Here is a 12,744-nt window from a genome sequence, read left to right as displayed (position 1 = left end):
AGCGGGGAGAGGCCAAAGGGGTGCACTGTATTTATAGGGTTGCACCAAAGAAGAAGAAGAATCCATGATAGTGTGCGGTCATCACTCTTGCCAATGCTGTAGACGGTATCGACAGTATGGGTGGCCGGAGGTACAGCTCCTGTGTCCCCAAGAGATGTCACAGACCCATCCAGGTCAGACTCAAGGGGGCCACTGACAACGCTCACAGCAGGATGTGCAGCGTCGTCATTCAAAGTTGTGTCCAAGGGCAAAAAGTTAACTTGAAGGAGCAGGTTGCGATGCACCTTGTCTGTCTCTGATACAGCAGATATGAAGAGCAGGATCCAAGTCGACTACCGTGTACACAACAGGTTCCCATTTGTCAGGGAGCTTCCTTTTCATTCTGACTCCCTTGTTTGCCAACAACACCTGGTCTCCCAGTGAAAGAGGCAGACCCTTCACCTTTCTGTTGTACTGGTCAGACTGGTGTCTCTGCTCCATTGTGCTGAGTTCCTGGGCTTAGAGCATGGCAGAACGCAGGTCATCCATCAGTGACTTGACATAGGTATCATAGTCACAAATGTTGTCATCATGAAGGACATCCCGAAACATGAGGTCAGCTGGCAACCTTGGGACCCTCCCAAACATCAGGTAGAAAGGTGCACAGCCGGTGGTCTCGTGTGCTGTACAGTTATACACAAACGTCATGGACTGTATCGTCTGCGGCCATTTCTGCTTAGATCTGGGGGGGAGGGACCGTAACATGTTTCCAAGGGTGCGATTAAATCTCTCTGTGGCACCATTACCCATGGGGTGGTATGGTGAAGTGTGAGATTTGGCAACGCCACCCAAAACCAGAAGCTCTGCAAGCAGCTCGCTCTCAAAACTAGCTCCCTGGTCCCTGGTCCCAAAGCTTTTTAGCAACTCTCTTAGCTGTCTGATCCTGGCATTGGAATGCATGTGCTAATTTTGTGACGTGGTCAGTGATTACAAGGACATCCACAGACTTGTTGTTGCTGTCCTCAGCTGACCAGAAGTCAATCTACACAAATCTACCTCATAAATCCCTCCATAAACTGCAGTTGGTTCAAAACACAGCTGCTCGTATTATTTCCAGAACTAGATCCACTGAACATATAACACCAGTTCTTAAACAGCTCCATTGGCTCCCAGTTCACCTCCGTGTCAATTTCAAGATCCTGCTTCTCACTTTCAAAGCGCTTCATAACCTCGCTCCTCCATATCTATCCGATCTTCTCCACACATCCTCGCCCCTTCGTACACTCCGCTCTTCTTCAGCTTCCCTTCTGTCAGTTCCACCTGCTCGCCTGACTACCATGGGACTCAGAGCCTTTAGTTGTTCTGCCTGAGACTTTGGATGCACTTCCACTTGCTCTACGGACCACACACTGTCTCACCACTTTTAACTCACTACTCAAAACCCATCTGTTTAGAACTGCATACAACAGATCTGTCTTAGGCCATTTTTAACTTGCTCAGTTTTTATATTTGCTTTCATACTTTTATGGCTGTTTATGTCTAAATTTTATCTACCATGTTTGCTATATATACATTATTCTTATGTTTTTTATGGTATTGTTTACGTGTTACTGTAAGGTGACCTTGAGGGTCTGAAAGGCGCCTATAAATAAAATGTATTATTATTATTATTATTACAAGTTGCAGTGGAGCACAGGTCTTAATGCTTTCCAACAGGGCCCTAGCTGCTGGCTCTGGGGTCTTGTTGGGGTCTCACATGATTGCACACATCCTTCTCCATATCATACCAGAAGAAACGCTGACGAGCCAAGGAGAGTGTGCGAGGTTGACTTTGATGACCAGCGTTGTCATGTATGCCAGACAGCACCATTTGTTTTAAGGAGTCAGGTACCACAAACTGGAATCTCTTGTGTTTGGTCAGTGGGTCCCTCACAACTCTGTAGAGGACACCATTGAGGAATGTGAGCTTATCCCATTGTTTTAGAAGCTGCAATGTATGTTGGTTCTCGTGATAGCGCTCATGTCAGGAGGGCCTGCGCTTACGGTCAACATAGCAGGCTACTCTGGAGATCACAGGATCTCTCTTCCAGGAGATCAGCATGGGATATCAATTTCTCACATGATTGCGCACATCCTTCTCCATATCATACCAGAAGAAACACTGACGAGCCATCACATGAGAGACATCACAGTCAGGTGGACTAATGGAGGTCAGGTGAGCAGCGCTGGTGAGAAGCAGACTCCCACTCACAGAGGGAGGACATGATAGAAGAGACGTGATCAGTTGACAGAGACACATCGAGCACAGCAGAGGGTGGAGCACTGTGTATCGACTGAGGCTGACAGGTCAAACAGAAGCCATCTTGGACACTGGCATCTTTCACATCACTGACTTGCTCTAGCAGCTCAAAGTATGGCTCCGACAGGAGGCGCTGGGCCAACGGCCTCACAAACGGTTCCCTGCTCAGGGTGTCTGCCACGATGTTCAGCTTTCCAGGAACATATTTGATCTCAAAGCAGTATGGTGCAAGCTTAGAGACCCAACGCTGTTCACAGGCATCCAGCTTTGGCTTAGTCAGAATGTATGTGAGAGGATTGTTATCAGTCCAGACAGTGAACTGGTGACCCTTGAGCCAGTGGCTGAACTTATCGCACACAGCCCACTTCAGAGCCAAAAATTCAAGCAGGTGTGCTGGGTATTTGGCCTGGCTGCGGCTGAGAGACTTACTAGCAAAGGCTATAGGTCTTGCTCTCTCCTCACCAGCTGGCACCTGGGATAAGACAGCACCCAGCCCATCCATGGAAGCATCAGTTGAAAGGATGAATGGCCTCTCAAAATCAGGATGTGCCAGCATCGCACAGCTGAGGAGTGCACCTTTGAGTTCCTCTCTCCCTCCCGCTCTGTTCCTGTGCTACTGTGAGTGTAACTACCGCCCTTCCCCCCTCTGCCCAGCGCAAAGCACAAGGCTCGCGTGCAGAGTGAAGCGGAAAAAAGGGTGAGAGAGGGTGAGAGAAAGGGAAAAAAAAACCATGGCTTGCATCGTTCACTTCAAAGAGTCGGCTCTAAGAGCCGTTTCGTTCGCGACCGACACATCACTACTGGTCATTGCAGCTAGAGGGCACATTCTGGGGAGACCGTGGCTGGGTGGTGCATGGAGTTAAGGGAGGACGTGATATTTTCCCCAATTTGCTTTGCTAAATCAGTAATCAAGCTGCTCAACATGTCAGTAGTGACAGCTTGGGTGTGTGTTTGCCATTTGCAAGCAGTTGGTGTGGAGCTAGCTGCCCATCCATGCGGGCACCAATACTGCTGGCCTACCCCTCCCAAAACACCTTGGAGCAATCTGATGACCCCTCCCCAAACCAAAAGTCACATTACTCCCCGCAGAGAACAGATCAGGCATAGTGCTATCCACAGTGGCTAAATATACATTATATGTGTGTTGTACGGTGTCTGGAAAGAAATGACACCCACCTCTCCCACAGGGGAATTGTAGAAGCGGGGAGAGGCCAAAGGGGTGCACTGTATTTATAGGGTTGCACCAAAGAAGAAGAAGAATGCGGGGGGCTCCAACTGATAAAGAATATAACTACAGGCTTGAAGGTCCTAAAAGTCATGTATAACAGGAACGGGAACCCAGGACCTTCTTGCTGTGAGGCAACAGTGCTAACCACCATGCCACCCGAGTCTTTATCCCTTTTCACTTTTTTTTCACGTCCCAGTTCAAATCATTGTCAACATGAGGTGGTAATGAGCAAGGTGAGTTGTCAGGGTTTGTTGGAGATCTTGTCCAAATGAATGAATTTCAGGATGGCAGCGCTCGCAGATACACTGCCAGTGCAGTAAACGCATACCTGGATAGAACAATATCAGTCATGGATTGGCCTCCCTAGAGCCCAGACCTCAACACTATTAAAGCAGTCTGGGATCATCTTGATAGAGAACAGAACTAAAAGCAGAAACATCCAAAGAAGAGCTTTGAATGTCCTTCGAGAAGTCTGGAGAACTGTTCCTGAAGATACTTGAATGACAAAGCTGCCTCAGAGAGTTCAGACTGTGCTGAAGAATAAAGGTGCTCTCACGCAATATTCACTTTCACATTCACTGAAATTGTACAAAGTTTGATTGTGCCTTCTATACTGTATTTGCAGGTACACTATAATCAGTGTTAATAATAAAAAATAATAAACTCTTAACCATTCTCTTACCATATTTACATTATTTTCGTCCTTATATCAACTGATATGAATTAGTATTAACTGAACAGTTTTATATGCAGTAGTCCTTCAACCTGTCACACGTTCTGTTGTTCCAGGCGGCAGCGTTACAGTTGCCATGGTTACAGGGTGCCGCCTCTCTGACTGTGTGTTTCCTGGGTGAGAGAGCGCCTTTTTGTTGTTGTTGATGTTGTTGTGCTGAGCTAATAGGCAGAGTGTTACAGGCATCGCCCTAAAGCATGTAGCCTGATGGGCAGTGTAGTCCGTGCTGTAGGGAGGATGGACTGTCATACCCGTGATGTGTCAGTGAGCGAGGGAGGGAGAAAAAGGAAAAGTACGAGCTGTCATCGAGCAGAAACGGGAGCTGGAAGCATGTAAATATAATAATAACCACTGCAGCCAAGAAGAGTAAGTACACTATTAAGACTCGACTGTACGCTGTGTTCGTGTTCTCCTCCGAAACAATAAGTCCCGTTGCAGCAGCCTTTCAACGCCTCTCTCTGTCTCTCGCTGCAAACTTGACCCACACAACAAAGTAAAGCTAGTTTTCAGCTACGAGCCCGACATAAACCCGACGTATTAGTCAGAGGCCCCTTTACTACGGTTCGGAGCCGCAGACCTTCAGTAACAGTAATAAATCACATGAATAGCACATTCATGTAGCTGTAAAAAGCATGATAATATATTAAGTAATCCAAAGTATTCAGAATACGTTACTCTCATTGAGTAACGTAACGGAATATGTTACAGAATACATTTTGGGGCATGTAATCTGTAATCTGTAGTGGAATACATTTTAAAAGTAACCTTCCCAACACTGACTACAATGCCAAAAGTGTTCGCTCTTCTTCCTTCACACACACAAACCTGAGTGACATCAGGGTTTAACAGGACGTTGGCCCAACCTTTGCAGCTATACCAGCTTCAACTCTTATTGGAAGACTTTCCACAAGATTTAGGAGTGTGTTTGTGTGTGTGTTTCTGATCTTTTTCCCAGAAGCACATGTGTGAGGTCAGACTCTGATGTTAGATGAGGAGGCCTATTTAGCACTAAATGATCCCAAAGGTGTTCTGTCAGGACTCTGTGAGAGCCGGTCATGTCCGAACTCACTCATTGATGTCTTAATAGAAGTGCTTTGTGCACTTGTGTGTAGTTATGTTGTAGCAGGAAGGAGCGATTCCCAAACTGTTCCCACAAATCATGAGCATGAAATTGTCCAAAATGTCTTGGCATGCTGAAGAGTTCCTTTCACTGAAACTAAGGGGGCGAGCCCACGCCTGAAACAAAACATCACATCAGAATTCCTCATTCACCAAAGTTAACAGTTCGCACAATGCAGTCCGATAAGCACAGTCTCCTGGTAACCACCAAACCCAGACCGGTCACTGCAGAGAGCACGTCTGCACTGCTGTATAATGCAGCGGGGCGGTGCTTTACAGCACACACACTTTGCAGTACGCTGGGTGATGTAAGTCGTGGATGCAGCAACTCGGCAATGGAAACCCATTCCACGAAGCTCTCTATGCACTGTTCTTGAGCTAATCCTTTACTATAACAACAATAAACAACTTCAGTGAACAGTCCAAAGATTTCATGGTTAAGGCCCAATATTGATCCTAGCAACATCCCTAGAAGGAAGATTTCTATACTGATGGCAGTGGGCTCTTCTGAAGGACAACACCCTGATACAGCGAATTGTATCAATGAATCAGTGATATGAACATGAGCACTCACTGTTTTTATGGGGCTCAGGTTGTCATGGAATAAGGTGGGGACCTGTCCTGGTTACTTTCAGTCGCATCTTGTTTGTTGTGAAATCCACTGTGAATATGTAAATGTTAGGGTTCCTGGGTCGTTGACTCAGTGGTTTCTGTTTTGTACCCTTTATTTGTGTTCTCTTGGTTTATTTTTGTGAAGGTTCTGGTTTCTGTTTTGCATTTCTATTTTTCCCCAGCTCTTCTTGGTGTTTATGTTGTTCTCAGGTTCTGGTTTCCATACTCCCTCTATTCTGTGTCCAGTCAGAGTCTGTGTCCGCCCTGGTCCCACGTCTCTGTTCCCTCTGTTGCAGTGCCTGCTTGTGTGTCTGTAAGTTCAGTCTGTGTTTCCTGTTTTACTTTGAAAGTCCGTGTCTGATGTTAATGCGTCTGGTTTTGCTTCCTTTGTCTCGTCAGCCCTGATTTGCCCCAGCTGTGTTTCCCTCCTGTTTCCCATTCCCTGATTGCTCCCTCTGTGTATTTTTGGGTCCTTTTCCTGCCTGCACATGACAGTAAAGAAGCAAAACCACACACACTGGGTCATTGCCTCACATGTCTCTGGTGCTGTGTAAGTGCCCCACAGTGACTTCCTGTGAGGGTTTAAATGGTAGATGGACTCCCTTTCCACTCAGTTTGACTTCTCTGAGTACTTTTTTACAACTAGCCTCATTCATATAAACACTTTTTCCCCTATGCTCAAGTACTTTTAACTTAACATCCGCACATACAGCACTGTGCAAAAGAAGATCTGTGCTTAGTTCTCCGAGATGTTTGGAGCAAACTACCCGCCGAGTAAAAACTGTGCACGTGGACCTAGAAGAAGGCAAAGGGTGGTTGCACCAAACACTGATGCGATTTCTTTGGTTCATTCACTGCATTTTGTTGATTGATGAAAGTAAATGATTCACACTGAAAGCACAGTGCTGTGTGTTTGTGTGTAGTTTATCTTCTGGGGGGTAACTCATCAATATAACTAGAAATGCCTGCAGGAGGAGCCAGAGATCAAGACAGCCGCCTCATTTGCAACCACGATTTCCACACATGACCCTAGAACGTCACGTCATTAGTCAGTATCCGCTTCCTGAACACCCTCGTGCACAAACTGTGAGCAGCTCTGGTTTCCTGCTTTTTGAGGGGCTTCTGTGGGAAGCAGTTGTGGTGAAATCGCCCCCTGTGAGCAGCACTGTTTGCTGGATGCTGAACAAAAGTCGAACTCGACACCAGTCCGGTCATCAGTTATTCCTTTAATATAAAACAGTAACAGAAAGAATGAGGCCACACCAAAGATGCAATCTGGTTGAAGGACATGTCATTATTGTCACTGCAGTTGTAGATGTCTGTAGAAATCAAATCTATGTTCAACATGTAGCCTAAGACTGAGGTCTGCCTACACAGAATACCAAACACAGTTTTACACAGCTGGAGCTACAGCAACAGGTACACTACTCCTGAACGCAGGAGACACAGCAACATGAACCAGGCAATGAGATGAAGATGATCCACGCTGCACCTTCAAACCTTCATTTCTTGTCTTCCATGACAGTGTGAGTAAGGGCGCGAGGGAAGGAAGCATGGCAGATGTTGTGTTAGAGCAGACGAGCTAATTTGTCATGGAGTTTCTGACACAGGGGGACACGCTGTACACATCAGCTTTCCAAGTAACAAGTCCTCCTTTTACGGAGTGGAGATGAGTTTGTGTTTGTGAGGATAGAAAAGAGGTTGGCAAGAGTATTAACAAGGTTTACAGCAGTGACACTGTGGGAGTGTGTGGAGGACTTGGTCATGCAGCTCCACCTGTACCACCTGCTGTAAGAGTAACACACTAGAGAATTGCAGCAGCACTTCTCACAGAGACTTCAGTACATGTGATGTGCTGCTGACAGGATGAGACCGAATCAGCAGATCCCACTGCTGAGCCCTGTGAGGAGCATTTGGAGTAACTGGAGGGAATACACTAATTTCATGTGCACAAACAGGCTTTGGCATTAAAACGTGGTCAGTCTGTCCCAGTGAGGGTTTAACTGTCGCTGTCGTCGTGTCCTGTCGTAGAATGGTGTGTTTGCTGCGGACTGTGGTGAAGTGCATGGCGAGGTCAGCTGCTCGTTGGGGGTCCTCTGCCCGGCCCAGGTCTGGACTCAGTCCTCTTTGGCTTGGTGCTGTTCACACATGGTGAGGACTGACATCTGGAGCTGAAGCTGCATCTGCACTCACCGGTTCTGTAGAAGAGGTGGACAGAAAGACTTGAGTCTATAGCAGTATGGTAATAGGAGGCAGTGGTGCCTGCTGCGAGCGGGAAAGACAACCCTTTGGATAAAGCAAACACAAATAGAGGTAGGGAAAATACCAGGTCTTTGTTTCAGCTGTGAGCAGTGAGGGCAGCAGCTAGTGGCTCACACTGTCACTGCAGGTCTGAATCACAAGCTGTTGCTTCCCTTTGACCCGTGCTGCGATGCTTCTGTCACAGGTAAGCCTCAAAGCCGTGTTTTTGAAAACTTACACACAAAGTAACTCATTTGAAACAGTGTTGCTTTGGTCACAGCTTGGATTTCAATCTCAGCTGTATTTAAAAAGAACTGAACATGAAGCCAGAACAGTTTCAGCTTCTAAAGAAACAGCTTTTAATCATCGTCACCACTTTATGTCCTGGGACCCTGCTTTCTCTACCTTTGTGAAAAAGGAACTTCAGCAGATCGGCCTGATGAGTAAGGATGAGATATTATCCATGTTTCATTGCTCCACTTCAGATCTGCTGCAGAACGATGGACAGCAGTGGTTGCACACTGGCTGCTTTAATATGTCACTGCCTTGAGGCTGCAGGTTACATCCACGTCTGTTATACTGTATGAGGTGAAGCGTGTGGAGTAATTTGGCACTAAAGACTTTGTATATATATTTTATACTGACGCCATTATAGCAGAGTTCTTGCTAAAGGATGGCTCATAATTAGTTCATCAATTCTTAAGCCGTGGCAAAAGAAAACTAATTTTCATCACATTATCTGAAAGTGTTTGCAGTTTGAACCTTTGTCCTTCCTTCCAAACATGGTGTTTCCACGTACTGTATGCACACAGTGTTCAGGCTTTTTATTCTGGGTTAGTGAGCTCTGTACCTTTATCAGTTGTGAGAGTACACACCCCCTCCACCAGCTCTTTGGCTTCCACAGCCAGCTGGAAGGCTGGGTCAGGAATTGGTGATGGGATGTCGGGGCTTTCCGTGGCAGGAGATGACCTGTTACTCCTGATATAGACAGACACACAAGCAGAAGGACAGTTGGAGCAGGAACTCGACTGCAAAGCTGTAAGGCGCTTGTAAGGTGAAGGTCGCGCTCTCTTACCCCCCTTCTCCAAATAGGCTGGGCGTGGTCAGCACTTTGTGGACGTTCTGTAAAGAGAGATAATGTGACAGCTGTAAGGCCGAGCGCTGGCAGCAGTAACACACACCGGGTCTCTCTGTGCTGTCAGGATGAAGCGAACCAGAGAGAAGAGCTTGATTGCTGGACCTCGTCAGTTATTAGTGTTATCAGCCACAGGCTGCACCTTCCCCTCGTTGTGTTTTTCAAACTGGTTTCTATGCTGATGGCTTTGTGCACACCCCTGTGTCTGACTGGTTCCTGCACCTTGCATCCTTCCACCATCACTGACGGCACCGATGGATATGAGGAAACATCCACCCACAGCCAATTCTCCTAGGACAGATGTTGGTGGAACAGCCTGTGCAGCAGCTGGTTTATGGCTGTGGACAGAGCTGTAGCACACTTCCATCACTGGGGGCAGACTGACTCCATCAGCTTATTTTCCTGTCACTAGATTTAAAGACCAGATCTGGAAATCTCAGAGCTGCACATGCAGCCTCCACATCATCTGCCGCACACCATGGAAGGAAACGCTCAAGCCTTTGGTCAAATAATGCAACAGTTATGTACAGCTCTATGCATTTTCCTACTTCATCTAATAAATCTACAGGTTCGCTTAAATAGTCTTAACTGCAAAATAAACCATCACATGCATAGTGGCTGACATGGGTCCCATAATGTGTTTTTCTCTGACATTTACACTTGAATGTTGTCCTGGGGGAAACACTGAGCTGTTAATAAGTTTGAATGACGACATCATTTCTGTACTGGCACTCAGTTACTAATAGCATTTTTGCCAAACAACCTTCAGTCTGTATGTGTGTGTGTCTGCAGGGAAGACCAGGAAATACAAACAGGTGGCGAGCACATCACTCTTGTTGATTAACCACAACTAAAGGGAAAGATGGCACAAACTGCATCCTTATTATCACGGAAGCTAACGTGTGTGTTTGTTTGACAATCAGAAGAACCGACGTCTGAGACCATTCTGCAGTTTTGTGTGGATGCTCAGTTATTGATCGTCTTCCCCCTAACGTGGGATATTTAACAGCTTTAGCACATTAGCAAAGAAAGGCTTTGATGGAGAGGGGACGTCAGCTCCCCTCTCCATCAAAGTGTGTGCATCTCTTATAACAAGTTGTTGGAAAAATAACCAGCGAGAATGTGGTGATTACACTGTCACCTGCTTCAGTGACTACAGTTGTGTAGCGAGCTGTTTTGCTGCTTCACCACCTTCACTTTTCAACGATATTGAATCTCTTTGTAGATGCTGACAGTTAACCACGTCACGCAGCGCTCAAGCCTTTCATTCAGCTGTTTCAGTTTTTATTCATATATTTTTATGCACTTTTTCCTGAACCTGTTGAAAGCTTCTATTTTAGAGATACACAGTCTTCAGCTTTGATAACTGAGTTCTTATCAATCAGTATAAGATTATATTCCCCACATTAACACTCTGTAGAATTTGTATTTTTATTAATACTTAAGGCTGAATTGAGTGTGTTGTGCAAAACAACTGTAGAAAGCTATGATAACACTTTGAGAAGAAGAAGCAATGTTAACAGCTTCGGATCGCTGTCCTGTCCCAGTTCGGACCGAGGTTTAGCTGTGAGACCAATACAACACTCTGGTATACAGAGTGGACTCAGTCTGCTTCCTGCCTGTTCACAGCTCTGTGTGCATCCAAAGGAACACCAGTACCTGAGCAAAGCCTAGCAGTTTCTTGTTGGAGATCTCCAGAGTTTTCCTGCTCAGCTCGGACTTCTTCAGCTGGCAGTCGATAGTCGTCAGCCTCCTCTTCAGCTCGCCCACCTCCTCCTGACAAACACACCAACACACTCAGCTTGTGTACGTGTGTCATGTAGACAACTCTTTGGGTGCATGAGTGCATCATGTATCACTATACAGTACAATGACCTTTGACCTAATGCCTGAACATATTGGATGTGTAAGATGTAGAGTACTGTGAAGATGCATTTAAAAATACAGACAGATGTTCAGACAGATGTTTCCCCAAATTTCAAGGCTGAAATGAGGTTTTCTTGCTCTCCTGTCAGTGGCCCTGAACAAGGCTGTGGGCCACGACTCTGACATCATTGTACCTGCATGGACTCTGCTCCCCGTCTTTGCTTCTTGGTGGCCAGCTGGCTCTTCAGGTCTCTGATCTCAGCCTCCAGCAGCTGGATGACTTCTTCATAGTCCTGCTCAGCACTGCCGGCCTGCCGATGCACCGCCTCAGACGCCTGCAGACGACTCTTCAGGCGAGTGTTCTCCTCTACAGTCAGACAGGCTTTCTAGGAGAAATGACAGAAGGATTCACTCGCTGCCTTCAGTCTTCGTCCATGTTTTCAGATGATTCAGCTGCCAGTGAGACGTATTTTACATTGCTAAATACAACAGGATGATCATATGAATATGTTATTAGCTATTTCATTTTACCAGCTGAGAAATCTTTACATTCTTGGTTCTCATACTTAAACTGTCCTACGACATCGAGAAGCTGCACAACAACACCATTTCTAATCATTCATCAACTAAAAAACAGCCGGCATTATCAGCAGACTCAGTTTGATTAGTTTCACTACAAAAATAATTTCCATTCAACTTTGACCCCACGCTCATATCCCACAGTTATAAAGATGTAACTTGAGACTGCGCGTCTCCACAGGCTGCAGGCTGGCCTCTGACCTCTGAGGTCTTCTGCAACTCCTCCTCGAGGGTTTTCTTGCTGTGTTCCATGTCCTTCAGCATCACCTGCCAAGAGAGGCAGCAGATGAAGTGGCAGCTTCCTGTATGACTGTTAAAGACCCCACCTTTCCATTCAGAGGACAGACACACAACTGTGAGGAGAAAAAGCAGCTAAATCTTGGTGAGGTTGGGACGTTGGGCTTCGTCTGTGGTTTTCCCACTGAGTGTGTGTTTGTTGGCTAAGTGTGGAAACAGGATTCTATGTGTTTAGTTTTAAACTGCAAAACGTATTCTCACTACTTCACTTGGTAGCCAAAGAAATGCCACCAAAACGCCAGCTCCAGCCCTAGTCTATGATCCAAAGAGATGACTGAGACTAAGAGTGTAAATGTGCCTATTAAACCATATTTCTGGGCACTGTTGAAGGAAGCAGGTTTAGCTAGCCATGCCGAGTCAACTCTGAGACGAGGAAAACTCGTGTTTCCTGAACTTTCCTCCGACTCCTCCCATCCTGTTTATTCTCCAAAGTGGCTGTCAGAGCACGGAGCGAATTCAACTGCAGATTTTTAGAAACAGTTAACCTGAGTGCTTTTACAGTCATTCTGTCATCAGTATATAAGAACAACGACAGTAATTATGTCACTCATTTATTATCAGCTCAGAATAAAATCCATTTTTTCCATCGTTCTAACTCTGTGACTAATGCAGCTGAAATGCTAGTGCCAGTTCTGTTACATTATACAAGCTTGCAT

General features: G+C 46.1%; 1 protein-coding gene across 1 annotated transcript in view; it reads right to left on the bottom strand.

The window, feature by feature from the left end:
* Positions 1–7,182: 7,182 nt before the first annotated feature.
* Positions 7,183–12,744, bottom strand: part of LOC308410899 (syntaxin-binding protein 4) — a 56,754-nt gene continuing 51,192 nt past the window's right edge. Inside the window, exons 17-22 of the mRNA XM_080904568.1 lie at positions 11,993–12,058; positions 11,407–11,598; positions 11,006–11,122; positions 9,287–9,333; positions 9,062–9,189; positions 7,183–8,168 (exon numbers count right to left, since the gene is read on the bottom strand). Of these exons, the coding sequence (XP_080760694.1) occupies positions 8,113–8,168; positions 9,062–9,189; positions 9,287–9,333; positions 11,006–11,122; positions 11,407–11,598; positions 11,993–12,058 (606 nt within the window). The 3' untranslated portion in view covers positions 7,183–8,112. The remainder of the gene's footprint in view (positions 8,169–9,061; positions 9,190–9,286; positions 9,334–11,005; positions 11,123–11,406; positions 11,599–11,992; positions 12,059–12,744) is intronic.

Source organism: Rhamphochromis sp. 'chilingali' (assembly GCF_963969265.1).
Source record: "Rhamphochromis sp. 'chilingali' genome assembly, chromosome: 15".
NCBI classification, from domain to species: Eukaryota; Metazoa; Chordata; class Actinopteri; order Cichliformes; family Cichlidae; genus Rhamphochromis; species Rhamphochromis sp. 'chilingali'.
Note: the sequence above shows the minus strand (reverse complement) of the source record. Positions and strands in the feature narration are given on the sequence as shown.